The 18,523-nt window shown below is 44.0% G+C and overlaps 1 protein-coding gene across 3 annotated transcripts in view; it reads left to right on the top strand.

The window, feature by feature from the left end:
* The first annotated feature begins 8,505 nt into the window (after window positions 1-8,505).
* The window catches only part of LOC139562976 (voltage-gated potassium channel KCNC1-like), a 45,772-nt gene continuing 35,754 nt past the window's right edge, over window positions 8,506-18,523 (top strand). For all 3 annotated transcript variants that reach the window (XM_071381195.1, XM_071381196.1, XM_071381194.1), the window contains exon 1: window positions 8,506-9,568. In XM_071381195.1, coding sequence (XP_071237296.1) covers window positions 9,032-9,568 — 537 coding nt within the window. In that variant the 5' untranslated portion in view covers window positions 8,506-9,031. The remainder of the gene's footprint in view (window positions 9,569-18,523) is intronic.

Below are 18,523 nucleotides of genomic sequence, written 5' to 3'. Positions count from 1 at the left end.
ACAGATTTCCATACATTTAAATCACTTGGAAATTATTTCCTGGTGTTTTTACAGTCTTTAAGGTCCAACAATAAACATTTTTATTTTATTTAATTTTTTACCAAATTGTTAACTGTTGTAGCTCACTTAAAAATAAAGCAGAGCCGCACACTCTAGGAGCTCAGATGCAAAAAGATTTAATTTACCAACGTTTCGACAGGCAAGCAGTCTTCATCAGGGTACAATCACAGACACTGCGGGATTACTTTTTTATATAGTGTCAAGACACACAGGTGTCTGTAATCATGGCCAAGAGTGGCCTAATATCATTGGTTAATTTCTCAAATATTAAAATGGCATAGAAAGAGCAGCATACAATAAATACAAATGGATAGCATACGATCATAGACTCACTTAAGACCACACAAGCCTACAAACAACCACAATGGCAAAGTCACAACAATCACAACAATCACAAGAATGGCTTCAGATCAAAGTCCACATTGAGACCGAAGGGAGCAAGGGTCTTTAAGTTAAAGATCCAAGCAGCCTCTCATTTTAACAATAAATTATCAAGGTCACCCCCTCTCCTAGGGAGGGAGTGACTGTTGTAGCTCAGAATTTTTTGGGGGCCAAATAAAACCACCCGTGGGCCAAGACAATAGATGAGTCCAGTCTAAGATCACATCACTGATCTGGAGTATCCTGATGTTGCTAAGGTAATGGATTCTGTCTGTAAGCTAATAAACTCATATGATCTTGAAAGCTGTTTTAACACAGACGATTGAATGGGCACAACTGAAATGACCCGTAATAGCTTTTGCCACAACAGGGCAGTGTCTGTACTGCATAATATACATACCTCTCTCCACATAAGTACTTTTTCCACATAAGTATACCATGTATACGTACCAACAGTACAGGCTGGTGGTTGCGGTGTAATGGTATTGGGAATATTTTCCTGCACACATTAGGTCCCTTGATACCAATTTAGCAACGTTTCCATGCCCCAAAGCATTCAGGCTGTTCTGGAGGGAAACGGGGGTCCGACCCGGTACTAGAGGGGTGTACCTAAAATACTGGCAACTAAATGTATATGAGTATACTATTTATAAGTATGTATACTATGTATAAGTAGCTTATACAGTGGGGAGAACAAGTATTTGATACACTGCCGATTTTGCAGGTTTTCCTACTTACAAAGCATGTAGAGGTCTGTAATTTTTATCATAGGTACACTTCAACTGTGAGAGACGGAATCTAAAACAAAAATCCTGAAAATCACATTGTATGATTTTTAAGTAATTAATTAGCATTTTATTGCATGACATAAGTATTTGATACATCAGAAAAGCAGAACTTAATATTTAGTACAGAAACTTTTGTTTGCCATTACAGAGATCATACATTTCCTGTAGTTGTTGACCAGGTTTGCACGCACTGCAGCAGGGATTTTGGCCCACTCCTCCATACAGACCTTCTTCAGATCCTTCACGTTTCGGGGCTGTCGCTGGGCAATACGGACTTTCAGCTCCCTCCAAAAATGTTCTATTTGGTTCAGGTCTGGAGACTGGCTAGGCCACTCCAGGACCTTGAGATGCTTCTTACGGAGCCACTCCTTAGTTGCCATGGCTGTGTGTTTCGGGTCGTTGTCATGCTGGAAGACCCAGCCACGACCCATCTTCAATGCTCTTACTGAGGGAAGGAGGTTGTTGGCCAAGATCTCACGATACATGGCCCCATCCATCCTCCCCTCAATACGGTGCAGTCGTCCTGTCCCCTTTGCAGAAAAGCATCCCCAAAGAATGATGTTTCCACCTCCGTGCTTCACGGTTGGGATGGTGTTCTTGGGGTTGTACTCATCCTTCTTCTTCATCCAAACACGGCGAGTGGAGTTTAGACCAAAAAGCTCTATTTTTGTCTCATCAGACCACATGACCTTCTCCCATTCCTCCTCTGGATCATCCAGATGGTCATTGGCAAACTTCAGACGGGCCTGGACATGCGCTGGCTTGAGCAGAGGGACCTTGCATGCGCTGCAGGATTTTAATCCATGATGGCGTAGTGTGTTACTAATGGTTTTCTTTGAGACTGTGGTCCCAGCTCTCTTCAGGTCATTGACCAGGTCCTGCCATGTAGTTCTGGGCTGATCCCTCACCTTCCTCATGATCATTGATGCCCCACGAGGTGAGATCTTGCATGGAGCCCCAGACCGAGGGTGATTGACCGTCATCTTGAACTTCTTCCATTTTCTAATAATTGCGCCAACAGTTGTTGCCTTCTCACCAAGCTGCTTGCCTATTGTCCTGTAGCCCTTCCCAGCCTTGTGCAGGTCTACAATTTTATCCCTGATGTCCTTACACAGCTCTCTGGTCTTGGCCATTGTGGAGAGGTTGGAGTCTGTTTGATTGAGTGTGTGGACAGGTGTCTTTTATACAGGTAACAAGTTCAAACAGGTGCAGTTAATACAGGTAATGAGTGGAGAACAGGAGGGCTTCTTAAAGAAAAACTAACAGGTCTGTGTGAGCCGGAATTCTTACTGGTTGGTAGGTGATCAAATACTTATGTCATGCAATAAAATGCTAATTAATTACTTAAAAATCATACAATGTGATATTCAGGATTTTTGTTTTAGATTCCGTCTCTCACAGTTGAAGTGTACCTATGATAAATATTACAGACCTCTACATGCTTTGTAAGTAGGAAAACCTGCAAAATCGGCAGTGTATCAAATACTTGTTCTCCCCACTGTATATACAGTACTAGTCAAAAGTTTGGACACACTTACTCATTCAGGTTTTTTATTTATTTTGATTAGATGTGCAGGCATCTGTCACGTTCCTGACCTGTTTTCTTTTGTCTTGTATTTATTTAGTTGGTCAGGGCGTGAGTTGGGGGGGTTTGTCTCTGTGTGATTTTCTATGTTGGGATGTTTGTGTTCGGCCGGGTATGATTTTCAATCAGAGGCAGCTGTCAATCGTTGTCCCTGATTGAGAATCATACTTAGGCAGCCTGGGTTTCACGTGTGTGTTGTGGGTGTTTGTTTCTGTGTTTGTATTCGTGCCCCACGGGACTGTTGTCGGTTGTATTCATTTTGTTATTTTGTTTCATGTTAGTGTTCAGTTTCGATTTAATAAATTATCATGAGCACTACCCACTCTGCGTGTTGGTCCGATCCAGGCTCCTCCTCGTCTGAGGAGGAGAACGACTATGACGACCGTTACAGAAACACCCACCCCAAAAGGATCAAGCAGAGTGGGAACAGACAGCAGCAGCAGCAGAGACCGAGGACACAGGACTCGTGGACTTGGGAGGAGATCATGGACGGCAAAGGACCCTGGGCTCAGCCAGGGGAATATCGCCGTCCCAAGGCGGAGTTGGAGGCAGCGAAGGCAGAGAGGCGCTGGTATGAGGAGGCAGCGCGGCGACGCGGTTGGGAGCCCGAGAGTCAGACCCAAACATTTCTTGGGGGGGGCACACGCGGAGTGTGGCAAAGCCGGGTAGGATACCTGAGCCAACTCCCCGTGCTTACCGTGGAGTGAGAGGGCGTCGTACTGGTCAGACACCGTGTTATGCGGTAAAGCGCACGGTGTCCCCAGTACGCGTGCTTAGTCCAGGGCGGGCTATTCCACCTTGCCGCACTGGCCGGGCTAGGTTGGGCATCGAGCCGGGTGTCATGAAGCCGGCCCAACGCATCTGGCCTCCAGTGCGTCTCCTTGGGCCGGCGTACATGGCACCAGCCTTACAAATGGTGTCCCCGGTTCGCCAGCATAGCCCAGTGCGGGTTTTTCCACCTCGCCGCACTGGCAGGGCTACGGGGACCATTCAACCTGGTAAGGTTGGGCAGGCTCGGTGCTCAAGAGCGCGTGTCCTCCTTCACGGTCCGGTTTTTCCAGTGCCACCTCCACGTACCAGTCCTCCGGTGGCAGCCCCCCGCACCAGGCTGTTTCTCCATCTTCTCTCTCCAGTTGCTCCCACCTGTCCAGCGCTGTCAGAGCCTTCCTCCTCTCCAGCGCAGCCAGTGTCTGAGCTGCCTGCCTGCCCAGCGCTGTCTGAACTGTCTGCCTGCCCAGCGCTGTCTGAACTGTCTGCCTGCCCAGCGCTGTCTGAGCTGCCTGCCTGCCCAGCGCTGTCTGAGCTGCCTGCCTGCCCAGCGCTGTCTGAGCTGCCTGCCTGCCCAGCGCTGTCCGTCTGTCCCAAGCCGTCAGAGCTGCCCGTCTGTACTGAGTCTTCAAAGCCGCCCGTCTGTACTGAGCCTTCAAAGCCGCCCGTCTGTACTGAGCCTTCAAAGCCACCCGTCTGTACTGAGCCTTCAAAGCCGCCCGTCTGTCCTGAGCCTTCAGAGCCGTCTGCCAGACAGGAGCCGCTAGAGCCTTCCGCCAGACAGGAGCCGCTAGAGCCTTCCGCCAGACAGGAGCAGCCAGAGCCTTCCGCCAGACAGGATCCGCCAGAGCCGTCCAGCCAGGACCAGCCAGAGTCGTCCAGCCAGGACCAGCCAGAGCCGTCCAGCCAGGACCAGCCAGCCCCGCAGTCCGGAGCTGCCCCGCAGTCCGGAGCTGCCCCTCAGTCTGGAGCTGCCCCTTAATCCAATGGGGTTTATATGGAGGGTGGCCATTGAGAAGAGGCCACGGAAGCGGGGTTTGACTATGGTGGGGTGGGGCCCACGACCAGCGCCAGAGCCGCCACCGTGGACAGACGCCCACCCAGACCCTCCCCTAGAGTTTATGCTGGTGCGCCCGGAGTTCGCACCTTAAGGGGGGGGGTTATGTCACGTTCCTGACCTGTTTTCTTTTGTCTTGTATTTATTTAGTTGGTCAGGGCGTGAGTTGGGTGGGTTTGTCTATGTGTGATTTTCTATGTTGGGATGTTTGTGTTCGGCCGGGTATGATTCTCAATCAGAGGCAGCTGTCAATCGTTGTCCCTGATTGAGAATCATACTTAGGCAGCCTGGGTTTCACGTGTGTGTTGTGGGTGTTTGTTTCCGTGTTTGTATTCGTGCCACACGGGACTGTTGTCGGTTGTATTCATTTTGTTATTTTGTTTCATGTTAGTGTTCAGTTTCGATTTAATAAATTATCATGAGCACTACCCACTCTGCGTGTTGGTCCGATCCATGCTCCTCCTCGTCTGAGGAGGAGAACGACTATGACGACCGTTACAACATTAAAGCATGAGGAATGCGGAATGCTTTTCCAACAGTCTTGAAGGAGTTCCCACATGTGCTGAGCACTTGTTGGCTGCTTTTCTTTCACTCTGCGGTCCAACTCATCCCAAACTATCTCAATTGGGTTGAGGTCCGGTGATTGTGGAGGCCAGGTCATATGATGCAGCACTCCATAACACTCCTTCTTGGTCAAATAGCCCTTACACAGCCTGGAGTTGTGTTGGGAAATTGTCCTGTTGAAAAACAAATGATAGTCCCACTAAGCGCAAACCAGATGGGATGGCGTATCGCTGCAGAATGCTGTGGTAGCTATGCTAGTTAAGTGTGCCTTGAATTCTAAATAAATCACAGACAGTGTCACCAGAAAAGCACCCCCACACCATCACACCTCCTCCTCCATGCTTCACGGTGGGAACCACACATGCAGAGATCATCCATTCACCTACTCTGCGTCTCCCAAAGACAGCGGTTGAAAAAATAAATAAATAATACGATTTCCCCCGGTCTAATGTCCATTGCTCGTGTTTCTTGGCCAAAGCAAGTCTCGTCTTCTTCTTGGTGTCCTTTAGTAGTGGTTTCTTTGCAGCAATTCGACCATGAAGGCCTGATTCACACAGTCCCCATTGAATAGCTGATGTTGAGATTAGAGGTCGACCGATTATGATTTTTCACCGCCGATACCGATACCGATTATTGGAGGACAAAAAAAGCCGATACCGATTAATCGGCCGATTAATAATAATAAAAATGTATTTATATATATATATCGTACACACACACACATTTTTGTAATAATGACAATTGCAACAATACTGAATGAACAATGAACACTTTTATTTTAACTTAGTATAATACATAAATAAAATCAATTTAGTCTCAAATAACATGAGAACATATGTTAAAACGAACCACCAGCTTTCATGGGTCTTCAATATTCCCAGTTAAGTTTTAGGTTGTAGTGCAGAAAGCAGAGCTTGTCTGCATGGTCCCCTGTCAGTCTGCTCCTCCGCGAAACACATACCTTATTTGAAGTAGATCAAGACATTCTCTATGGAAGACATGAACGGTAAAATAACGAAGGAACCCCTTTCAAGTTCAGCCGCAAGTTATTACAGGAATTATAACGCGTCGACTATTTCTCTCTAAACCATATACCTTTGACTATCACCTCGAAAACAAAACGTTTATTCCGTTCCGTATTTTATCTAACGGGTGGCATCCATGAGTCTAAATATTCCTGTTACATTGCACAACCTTCAATGTTATGTCATAATTACGTAAAATTCTGCCAAATTAGTTCGCAAAGAGCCAGGCGGCCCAAACTGTTGCATATAACCTGACTGCGTGCAATGAATGCAAGAGAAATGTCACAATTTCACCTGGTTAATATTGCCTGCTAACCTGGATTTATTTTAGATAAATATGCAGGTTTAAAAATATATACTTGTGTATTGATTTTAAGAAAGGCATTGATGTTTATGGTTAAGTACACATTGGAGCAATGACAGTCATTGAATTGATTGTTTTTTATAAGATAAGTTTAATGCTAGCTAGCAACTTACCTTAGCTTACTGCATTCGCGTGACAGGCAGGCTCCTCATGGAGTGCAATGTAATCAGGTGTTAGAGCATTGGACTAGTTAACTGTAAGGTTGCAAGATTGGTTCCCCGAGCTGACAAGGTTAAAAATCTGTTGTTCTGCCCCTGAACGAGGCAGAACTTTCCTAGGCCGTCATTGAAAATAAGAATGTGTTCTTAACTGACTTGCCTAGTTAAATAAAGATTAAATAAAGGTGTAAAAAAATATATATTAAAAAAATATATTTAAAAAATAGGCAAATCGGCGCCCAAAAATACGGATTTCCGATTGTTATGAAAACTTGAAATCGGCCCTAATTAATGGGCCTTTCCGATTAATCGGTCGACCTCTAGTTGAGATGTGTCTGTTACTTGAACTCTGTGAAGCATATTTTTGGGCTGCAATTTCTGAGGCTGGTAACTCTAATGAACTTATCCTCTGCAGCAGAGGTAACTCTGGGTCTTCCTTTCCTGTGGCAGTCCTCATGAGAGCCAGTTTCATCATAGCGCTTGATGGTTTTTGTGACTGCACTTGAAGTAACTATCAAAGTTCTTGAAATTTTCCCGATTGATTGACCTCCATGTCTTAATGCAATGATGGACTGTCATTTCTCTTTGCTTATTTGAGCTGTTCTTGTCATAATATGGACTTGGTCTTTTGCCAAATAGGGCTATCTTCTGTATACCACCCCTACCTTGTCACAACACAACTGACTGGCTCAAAATCATTAAGAAGGAAAGAAATTCACAAATTAACTTTTAACAAGGCACATCTGTTCATTGAAATGCATTCCAGGTGACTACCTCATGAAGCTGGTTGAGAGAATGCCAAGAGTGTGCAAAGCTGTCATCAAGGCAAAGTGTGGCTACTTTAAAGAATCTCAAATATAAAATCTATTTTGTTTAGCACTTTTTTGGTTACTACATGATTCCATATGTGTTATTTCATAGTTTTGAGGAATACTTTTGCATGGCGTTGTATGGCTTTTTCTTTGCAACTCTGCCTTGAAGGACTTTTTGTTGATTAAAATAACATAAAATTGATCAGAAATACAGTGTAGACATTGTTAATGTTGTAAATGACTATTGTAGCTGGAAACGGCAGATTTTTTATGGAATATCTACATAGGCGTAGATGCCCATTTTCTTTAAAAAACAAGGACATTTCTAAGTGACCCCAAACTTTTGAATGGTAGTGTATATATATATATATATGGAGCACTAACTGTTACAAATAGTAACTTGACTCAACTTCATGCTCAAAATATTTATGTAGGTGATTCACCTGTGTGGAAGCCAGTATGTGACCTGTCCATGGTGCTGACAGAGGCCAAAAAGCTGTCCGCGACACACCCCTCATCAATTTAGCTGCATGCACATGTGCATCCTTTCGAACTAATGAATGTTATTTAATGTTTATTACAAAACCATGACAAGGAGTCTATACAACCCTGCCTCATGGTATACAGCATATACTGCAGGCTCTCTCCTCATTCTCCTGTGAACATAATTTCGAAAAGAACACATTAAGTTGCAGTGGCACTCATTCAAGGATTTGTGTTTTAGGCATATAGGAATTCAAGAGCTTTATTGAATACAGAACATGTACAGTAATTGTCAAGAATCAATGTTGATCTCCCTGTAGCAGTCCTGCATCTGGGATCAAGGAGGAGAATATAAAGAAAGAAGAGGGACTAGGGAGTGCAAGAGTCTTGTCTCAAAGACAGTGGGAGGGGGATGATGAGAGAGAGGAGGAGAGGAGGAGGAAGGGAGGGAGTGTGAGGAGTGTGCACTCAGAGAGACTGGTGCTGTCCGTTCAGCACCACAGCCCTCATCTTTCGTTGAATGCCACAAGGGGTGTACGTTTCCCTAATTAAAAGACGGCGTGGATTTGGAACTAGGTTTTCATTATATGGAGTCATAGCCTACACACATTTTTCATCAACGCTTTTCCGAGGGGTGTTCATCTTTGGTTTTGTGATGTAGCTTAACCATGAACATTTAGATTTTTTTCCATCCTGTTTCTGGGGCAGGCACAGGCTGTTTCTTGCTTTAGCCTACCTTGCAACTATATCAAACATCCGTTGAGGCATTGCTTTATTTTGTATTATTCAAAGTTGGGATTTATCTGAAAGCTTGAGTGGAGCCTGTGCTTTTTTGCAAGCTGAATAAAAGAAGTCGGGAAGAAATCTGCCTTCTCTTTTCCTCTTTCAACTCGAGTTCATGTGTCGGCCAGATCTCACTGCGTTGCCTCGCACATATTTTGCAATTTAATGCCTGGAACCTGCTCGAGACATGCCTAAGCGACGCAATGGGCCAAGGCGACGAGAACGATCGTATTGTGATTAACGTGGGAGGTATCAGACACCAGACCTACCGTAGCACCCTTCGTACATTACCGGGCACCCGGTTAGCTTGGCTCGCCGAGCCCGATGCCCACAGTCACTTTGACTATGATCCCAAGATTGAAGAATTTTTCTTTGACCGGCACCCGGGTGTGTTTGCCCACATCCTCAATTACTATAGGACCGGGAAGTTGCACTGCCCTGCAGATGTTTGCGGCCCGTTGTACGAGGAGGAGTTGGCATTTTGGGGTATCGATGAGACTGACGTGGAACCATGTTGTTGGATGACTTATCGGCAACATCGAGAGGCCGAGGAGGCATTGGATAGTTTTGGGGGTGGGCCCCCCGAGAATTCAGAAGAGGATGGGGATGAGGAAACGCTGGGAATGATCAATAGGTTGGCCCTTGATGGACCAGATGCCAAATCCGGGGGGCATTGGCGACGTTGGCAGCGGTTGCTTTGGGCACTCTTCGAGGATCCCTATTCTTCTAAATATGCAAGGGTAAGTAAGGGTTGAAATCAGTCATCTTGAGTCAATAAAAGTTTAGATAGGCCTACTAATGGCCTGAAAAAAACAATGCTTTACAATCTCTCTCTCTCTCTCTCTCTCTCTCTCTCTCTCTCTCTCTCTCTCTCTCTCTCTCTCTCTCTCTCTCTCTCTCTCTCTCTCTCTCTCTCTCTCTCCATGCCCGCGCGCTCGTGCATGTGTGTGTGTGTGAAAGAGAGATATTTGCTTTAACATAGTTCCTTTCACGCCGCTCATCCAACGTTCACCCAATAAAAATTGGATTCATAGTATCTTGCTAATAGGGCTCGTGAAAATTAATTGGGATTTTAAGATAGAAATCTGAAGTTGGTACATAAAGTTGAAATCTGAAGTTGGTACTTACATTTTTAGACTTTTAAATGAATGACATATACCCATTGATTATTGAATAATATAACTTACAAATTCCTGATTAGCTTAGTTCAACTGTCGTAGCCCATCAGAACCCAAAATATAAGCTTGTTTTACTTAATTGTTAAACAAGTCAATTGTAAACAAACACTGTATTGCCCCTAAAATATTGATATCATGAATGGTCAGAACTTGCATCCATAGCCCTGTCTGGAAATTTGAAAGTGGTTACATTTCTCCAGCCCCGTCTCTCAGCTGTTTACCAGAACAGTGGTGGGGTAAAGGCTTTGTTATTGTTTGAACTACAGATTTCCCCTTTAATCGGTCCATCGCCGCACACAAACGTATCGCAAAGTGATGATGCACTGCGCTCACTCTCTGAGATGTGCATTCTGGGCGTCTTGTCGCATTGATCGACTGCCTCCTTTCCTGCAGTTCAGCTGTGCAACATGCAGCCACCCTGCTTTCAGTCCATGTGAGGTCTTATGAATTACCTCACAAGGTCTAGATAAAATAAAACTTAGAATGAGAGTTGAATTGTTTATATGCCCCTCACCGTTTTTAATGAGGACCAGGATGTGTGGGGGAGTTAACAAGACATGCACTTGGCTCTTTCCTAGGCTGGAACAGAATGGTGATCAAGAAGATTAATATTTGTGATGGTCAATAGTTACATTGCCTGTTTGGAGCTGTCCATGTTCTGTAGGCTTGTAGCTGTATTTAGAACCTAATTATTAGCTTTGCCTGACCTTTCTGTCTCTTCTCCTTGTAAATGAACTTAGCTTTGAACAACAACACCTATCACACCTGGTATTCCCATTTCCAATTCATTTTAGTTTCACTTGAAAACAATTCAAAAGTAGTCTCTTACTGACCCAAAAGGATCCTGACCTACTGACCTGAGACAGCTGTGAGGAGATGCAGGGATCAGAAATCTATCCTCCCCTAGCTCAGCACAGGATATAACATCTTCAGAATGTATCTATAATCAATCAACTGTTCAATCAATCAATATGCATTATGCAGCATATATGTTATGTTTTGGTTAGTTATTGGTCTCCTTGCTGTTCCTCGGAGACTGAGCAGTTTGCAAATTAAGTAAGTGCAAGCAATAGCCTCTGCTTTGGCTCTGGCAATTTCCATAAATGCTTAGATCAATTTATATAAGTGCATCTGCTTACTCGTTTAGACTGGAGCATACTGGCTTGACTCCATCTTTTGCACCTCTCAATTCTCCTGAGGGGCAGTGATTACAATAGTGCAGGGTTCAGTAACAGTATAGTCTACCCTCTCTCTTCCACTAGCTAAGTCTATTGTCTCCACTCTGGTTCTCTCATATAGCCTCCTTCCCATTTTCTCACTCTCTTTACCTGTTTCTCATTCTCAGTCTTTCATTGTGACAGTAAATCGTTGAGTTACTATGAATGACCATGTCCCGGTGCCTTAGCAACTGCCGATCACATGAACCATAGAGACCATGCAGTGTACACAGACACACCATAGGGCCTTCACAGAGCATTGTGAGAGCAAAACGTGAAGCTACAGTTGTAGGATCTTAATTTGATCACTTATGTTGCTGCGAATGCACCTCAGGAAATGCAGTTGAGCTTTGGGGTTTACATAAATTCACTGAAAACCCACACTAACATTAACAGTATTGCACTTTTCATGTAGCCTAAATTTGGTCAGCTAATAGCCTAACGACCGATCAAGCAACATTATGGAGTAAATGTTTAAATCCTGTTGCAGCAAGATTATTTTGCTGTGACAATCCTGCTGTACTGATCAATTATGTGAGATGAACTAGCCAGGGAGTCGATTAGTTGTTATTAAATCCTCATTAGGCCCAGTTTTGGTCAGCAGGGGCAAACGTAACACTGATCTCAGAGGAAGAACATATTGACCACCCGTCCTTATCTTTTGCTCCAGTAACGTTGGTTTCCTCCTATGTAAATAATAATTATAGAAGGAAGAAAGGAAATAATCACATTTTTATATCCCTTTTGTTGGTGCTGGGCGACAAGGAGGGCCTCATTATCACCTTTCTTAATAAACACCCAACCTCATCTGGGTGACAAGGAGGTCCTCATTATCACCTTTCTTAATAAACACCCAACCTCATCTGGGTGACAAGGAGGGCCTCATTATCACCTTTCTTAATAAACACCCAACCTCATCTGGGTGACAAGGAGGGCCTCATTATCACCTTTCTTAATAAACACCCAACCTCACCTCTGCCACCTCATACACCCTCCTGCCCTGCTGACGGACATGCTGCGCTTCCACTCTATATCCCACTTGACATGCAGAATTAATACCTAGGTATTACATGGTGATTAATGCAGTGGTGATGTAAGTAAATGCAGTTACATACAGTACCTGTGTATGTGAAGCAGGTGTAGCTTGTATAACTAGATGTCTGTGTAGTGCTACTCATGTTGCGTTCAGACATGGCTCACACTCCCAGTGAGCACTATATACATTTTTTATTTAAGTAGTCAAGTCAGTTAAGAACAAATTCTTATTTACAATGACGACCTAGGAACTGTGGGTTAACTGCCTTGTTCAGAACGACAGATTTTTACCTTGTCAGCTCGGGGATTCAATCTAGCAACCTTTTGGTTACTGGCCCAACGCTCTTACCACTTGGCTACCTGCCGCCCCATTAAATTAACCTGCTTTTAGTTTGGAAATCAATCTGAGGGAACTTAGACTGACCATAATTCAGACACGTGGCTACAACTAATTGTCGTCCTACTTATGAAAGGGGTCATTGAGGCATCTTGTGCCCTTGGACTGTTGATGACTTGGCCCTTACTGCCTGGATTTGCGAGAGGGCAAGTCATTAGATTAGTTTATTGATCAATCTATTTGCTGCTCATGTAAGGATGTAAATAAATACTTAAGTAAAATGTGTTTAAATGGTGAGGATGATGAGAAATGACTTTGTGCAGCTGGGAGAGAAGGAAGTGCATGACTGAATGCAGTTTGGTGGGGTTTTAGGACAGGTAGGTTAGATGTGGGTTTGTTCAGGTTAGACGTGGAAGTGGGAGTTGCTGGATGTGAATGGGTAGGAGGTTTCTTTTCACTCAGCCATGGCTGTGGGTTGTAATGTTTCACTCCATGTCACATAAGAAACACAGCAGTGAGTTTATGTGGAGGGAGAGCTTCGAAATCAATATCATGCTTTTAAAGGAGACCTGTCAGCTTTAACGTGAGGAGCCTACTGACCATACAGACACCCTGCCAGCTACCACGACCTTCAGCTATCTGGAATGAAACAGCTTGAGTTTAGAATGAGATCCACTCTACTTAAAATGAGTGAGAAAAGTCCACCTACATGGAAAGTAGCTATACGTCTACGTAATCACCCTAGAGAGACAGTGTGACTGGGACGGCAGCTTCTAACCACCACAGAGTGAGTAACAGATCCAGGCTGAACTGAACATAGCAAGGCTGGTTGCTCCTTTGGGGGCTGGAGCGATTAGCGTTAATTAGGCCGCAGAAGCAGAGTTGGGCACAGACCCTGGTAATTAATGGAGAGAGAGGGAGGCATCCTATTACACTAAAGACATGCTGCATGGCTAACCTAGCCACACTTTAACAGGAAGTCATCTAGGCTTTAAGGAGATCCACACGGAGACCGACTCGTCTGGAGGGCTGGGGCCGAGATAGATGGACATATTGTTTTATCAAACAACACCAGCTCTTAGTCTATCATGTGGCATGCTGTAGTACATTGAGGTTCACGTGTAACTGTATGAACACACATCATGCACATGTAGGTGAGCATGTGCATGATACACATCGACACAGTCCAACTCCAATAGGGAAATGCACAAACCAATCAAAAGCTGGTCACTGAGATATCTAACGCAGCTCTTGCTCCCAAAAGAAGTGGAGCAGGACACCCCTTAAAAATCAGTGGGGTTCGTCCCTACGCTCCTGTATAATTAATATTCCATGCAGAGAGGAATGAGGCACCCAGCTAAAAGCACTCAAACTGGGGCAAATATAGAATACAGGCCTCTCACGCCACCATTACACTGCCAAACAGAAAGGAAAGTTACACTCACTTGTTCTGCCTTCATCTACAAGATAACACGGGCTCCAACAACCTTTACTCTGAACATACACCCAACAGTCATCTGACAAATCCTAAACACAAAAACATTTTGATCTTCATGACCTGCAAAACCACAATATTTTCTGTCTTTCCAGTTTCGGCCTGAATGGTCTGGCATGGTGAGGGAGTGTTTATCCAGTTTATTCATCACTTTTGTTCATTAGCTATACATGCTGGCATAGCCATTACCTCAGCCAGACCATACCATCTGACATGGGGGTGTCACTCAGATTTATCCCACTGAAGATATAACCCATATAAGACCGTTTTTTAAATGTTGAGCCCTCCCTGTTGACATACTTTCCCTACTTAAGGACAACCCAGTTTTCACAGAAAACACTAATGTGTGGCTCTCAAATATCACTATGATTATTGAATGAAATATATGTCTTTCAATAGCTTACTCTCAATGAAAAGAAAATAGATTAAAACTACAGTGATTTTAGCTAAGTTTTGATTGAGATAGTTTTTCATTTGAATGTTAAGTCAAACTGAATGTGTTTCTTGCTCCGTGCTAATTGGTGGACCAGAAATGGACAGAGACATTAGGGACAGCAGGCAGGGTGACAGCCTGATTATGTACGAGGTGGGAAGTAAGGCTTCACTGAGGGAAGCAGGGATATCCTCATAACGCTGTCAACAATGTGACTAGAGGCTATTCAACGGATCGTCATGTTTTTATCTGACATTAGACGTATTATGTCAGAATTCCCTCAGATTCATCTGATGTTTATTCACATGTTCATAAGTGTATTTATATTAAGTGTGTGACTTAAACAAATATGATTTAGTATGACAAATATGAAATAACCAAGATAGCCACACAGTATACTGTACAGCAGGATGCAACTACCACAACAATATCACAGGGCATGTTTGTGGACAATAACATACACCTACTGTATGCAGTCACTTGCTATTGGTATGTGTGGCCAAGGTGATTACTGATGGATATAGGCCTGTCTGCTCCAAGACCTCTCCATCACGGTTCACAACTCCACGGTGTCTCCCTCCAAGAGTGCAAAGAGACATGACGTGACCCTGGACAACACCATGTTGTTCTCTGCAAACATCAAAGCAGTGACTCGCTCCTGCAGGTTCATGCTTTACAACATCCGTAGAGTACGAGCCTACCTCAGACAGGAAGCGGGCACAGGTCCTAGTCCAGGCACTTGTCATCTCCCGTCTGGACTACTGCAACTCAATGTTGGATGGGCTCCCTGATGTGCCATCAAACCCCTACAACTTATCCAGAACACTGCAGCCCGCCTGGTTTTCAACCTTCCCAAGTTATCCCATGTCACCCCGCTCCTCCGCACACTCCACTGGCTTCCAGTCAAAGCTCGTATACACTAGAAGACCATGGTACTTGCCTACAGAGCAGCAAGAGGAACTGCCCTTCCCTACCTTCAGGCTATGCTCAAACCCTACACCACAACCCGAGCACTCCGTTATGCCACATCAGGTCTCTTGGCCCTCCTACCCCTACAGGAGGGAAGCTTCCGCTCATCTCAGTCCAAGCGCTTCTCTGTCCTGGCACCCCAATGGTGTAACCAGATTCCCCCTGAAGCTAGGACAGCATAGTCCCTGCCCATCTTCCAAAAACATCTAAAAACCTACTTCTTCAAAGAGTATCTTAAATAATCCCACAGCAACCCCCCCCCCCTCACCTCGCCCCATTTATAAAATAAAAAAGGATTTTGTGATCTAACTCTTGCATTTGATTTTCCCCTCTTACTAGCTCTGACTTTGCTGTTAGCTACTTTATTGAGGAAAAATCTACTTACTATGGCTATCTTAAGATGAATGCACTAACTGTAAGTCGCTCTGGATAAGAGCTTCTGCAAAATTACTAAAATGTAATTGTTTTGTGTGAGTGGTGTGGGCAGCAGTGATGATGAGGAATGGCACACTGGCACTGAGCACGGGGATCACTGACACACATGGCCTATTTTTTATTTTTTATTTTTTTATTTTACCGTTATTTTACCAGGTAAGTTGACTGAGAACACATTCTCATTTGCAGCAACGACCTGGGGAATAGTTACAGGGGAGAGGAGGGGGATGAATGAGCCAATTGTAAACTGGGGATTAATTAGGTGACCGTGATGGTTGAGGGCCAGATTGGGAATTTAGCCAGGACACCGGGGTTAACACCCCTACTCTTACGATAAGTGCCATGGGATCTTTAATGACCTCAGAGAGTCAGGACACCCGTTTTAACGTCCCATCCGAAAGACAGCACCCTACACAGAGCAGTGTCCCCAATCACTGCCCTGGGGCATTGGGATCTTTGTTTAGACCAGAGGAAAGAGTGCCTCCTACTGGCCCTCCAACACCACTTCCAGCAGCACCTGGTCTCCCATCCAGGGACTGACCAGGACCAACCCTGCTTAGCTTCAGAAGCAAGCCAGCAGTGGTATGCAGGGTGGTATGCTGCTGGCTAGGCAAATGTTTTGTATGTCTGTTGCTGGGGGAGTCCATAATCAGAGAGAGCAGGCGTTAAACCCAGGCCATGGGATAGCATGATGATGCACTGACCACGGCTTCCTTATAACGCTCACTTATTGCTATCCCAACCACTTCAGCCAAGTGCCTGAGTCCTTCAGTATCTCATCATTTACTAGGGTGTTGATCTGCCTACATATATTGTCATTAATGTTACAGTATGTTATGCCTCTGTGCTTGAGTCTCAGTAATCATAAGGGCTCTTGAGCTAAGTTAGTATACATAATTCAAGAATAATTCTCTATCATTTCTGTCCTCTCATCAAAATAGAGGCTTTCATAGTCGATGTGAGTGATTTACCCAAAGCAAGGCTTTGGAACAGTTGGAACAGAGCCACATTATGTGTTGGCACTATCAAGTCATGTTATTTGAAGTGTTTTAGATAACTTAGAGCCAAAACTAATTGATAGACGGTTGTAGTAAAGGCTTTGCCTTTGATATTTGAATATGGCTGGCTTGAAGAAGATATAGTCAAGATGTGCAAGTTCTCATTATTCTTCTTCCTATAGTTTCAGATGACCAAATCTGTTGTGGTTTATGTATGAATGGATTTGTATAGTTCATTATAGTGCAGTAAATGCTACATATGCATTCTCTCTTTTCGATGTGCACAGTAATACAGGAAATCAGTTAAGTGGGATTGCCTGTTTCATAGCAATAACCTTTTCATGTTTTATCTCCCATCAGAGACTGCAGTAGGTGAGTGTAACAGGGAGGGAGGTGGTGGTGGAGCTCTGAGCTAACTCAGCATTCTGAGGCATCATACAGCTTCGGCAGCACACGGTTCAATCTCTACTGTCTCTACTGGCACTCTCAGATCATACTCTGACAGGGTAATCTAATTACAACCTAATACTAAAAACAACCATGGTTACCAATGGCTATTACTGTGCTAACAAATGTCTTCCAAACAAATGTTCAATCAATCAGTTCAATATGACTTTCATTTTACAGTATAAAGGATCTGGTGTAGGCTATTTGTTGATTTGTTGGAGAGAAAACCAATATAGTCGTTTTTACATTTGCATAACCTTGTGTATGTTATATGAATTTTGTTTCTGGACTTGACTGTCTGTATAGCATTAACAGGGAGTCATGCTGAGACCATTGGCGATATAATATCATTTTTTATCAATGAAAGCCACTTATGATATTAGCCGTTGATTCAAATGTTTTTTATTACCTTTATTGTAGTTAACAGGGAGTCATGCTGAGACCAAAGTCTCTTTCACAGATGAGCCCTGTATACACATCAATACACATCAAACACATCAATATTCACATCAATATTCACATCGATATAGCAAAAGGAAAACACATACATGATGATACAGGAGGGGCTGAACCAACTGTTGATGAGGTCTTAGCTGTTTATGTTGTCGGTAGTTACATTAGAATGTCTCTATTTATTGACACTGCTTTTAAACGGTCAGTCAAGGCCTTTCTAGAACTGCAAGGGAGTTCACACAAAGGCTAAGCATCTCATGTACTAAAACGTAGATGGACAATTATTAGGCAAGGCCTGTAACTTGATCCCTACACGGTAAAAATAATGCATGTTGTTTTTAAGGTAATTTACTGGGAGCCAGTTACCTGTAAGTTACTGAAGAAAACGGTACAGTATGTTACTGTAAATATTACAGGATTTTTTTAACCCCACGGAGACAGTCCTTGATTCACAGAAAACAACATTATCCACCCTCATCATGTGAAAAGGTCCCCTGGGTTCTAATTTAACATATTTTGCAGACACTCTTATCCAGAACAACCTATAGTAGTGAGTGCATTCAGTTTCATATTTGTTCATACTGGTCCCCCGTGGGAATCAAACCCACAACCCTGGCATTGTGAGTGCCATGCTCTACCAACTGAGCAACACGGCACCTCACACTTTGTTTCTCATCTCTCTCACTTTACATGAAACA

Source organism: Salvelinus alpinus, chromosome 33 (assembly GCF_045679555.1).
Source record: "Salvelinus alpinus chromosome 33, SLU_Salpinus.1, whole genome shotgun sequence".
NCBI lineage: Eukaryota > Metazoa > Chordata > Actinopteri > Salmoniformes > Salmonidae > Salvelinus > Salvelinus alpinus.
Note: the sequence above shows the minus strand (reverse complement) of the source record. Positions and strands in the feature narration are given on the sequence as shown.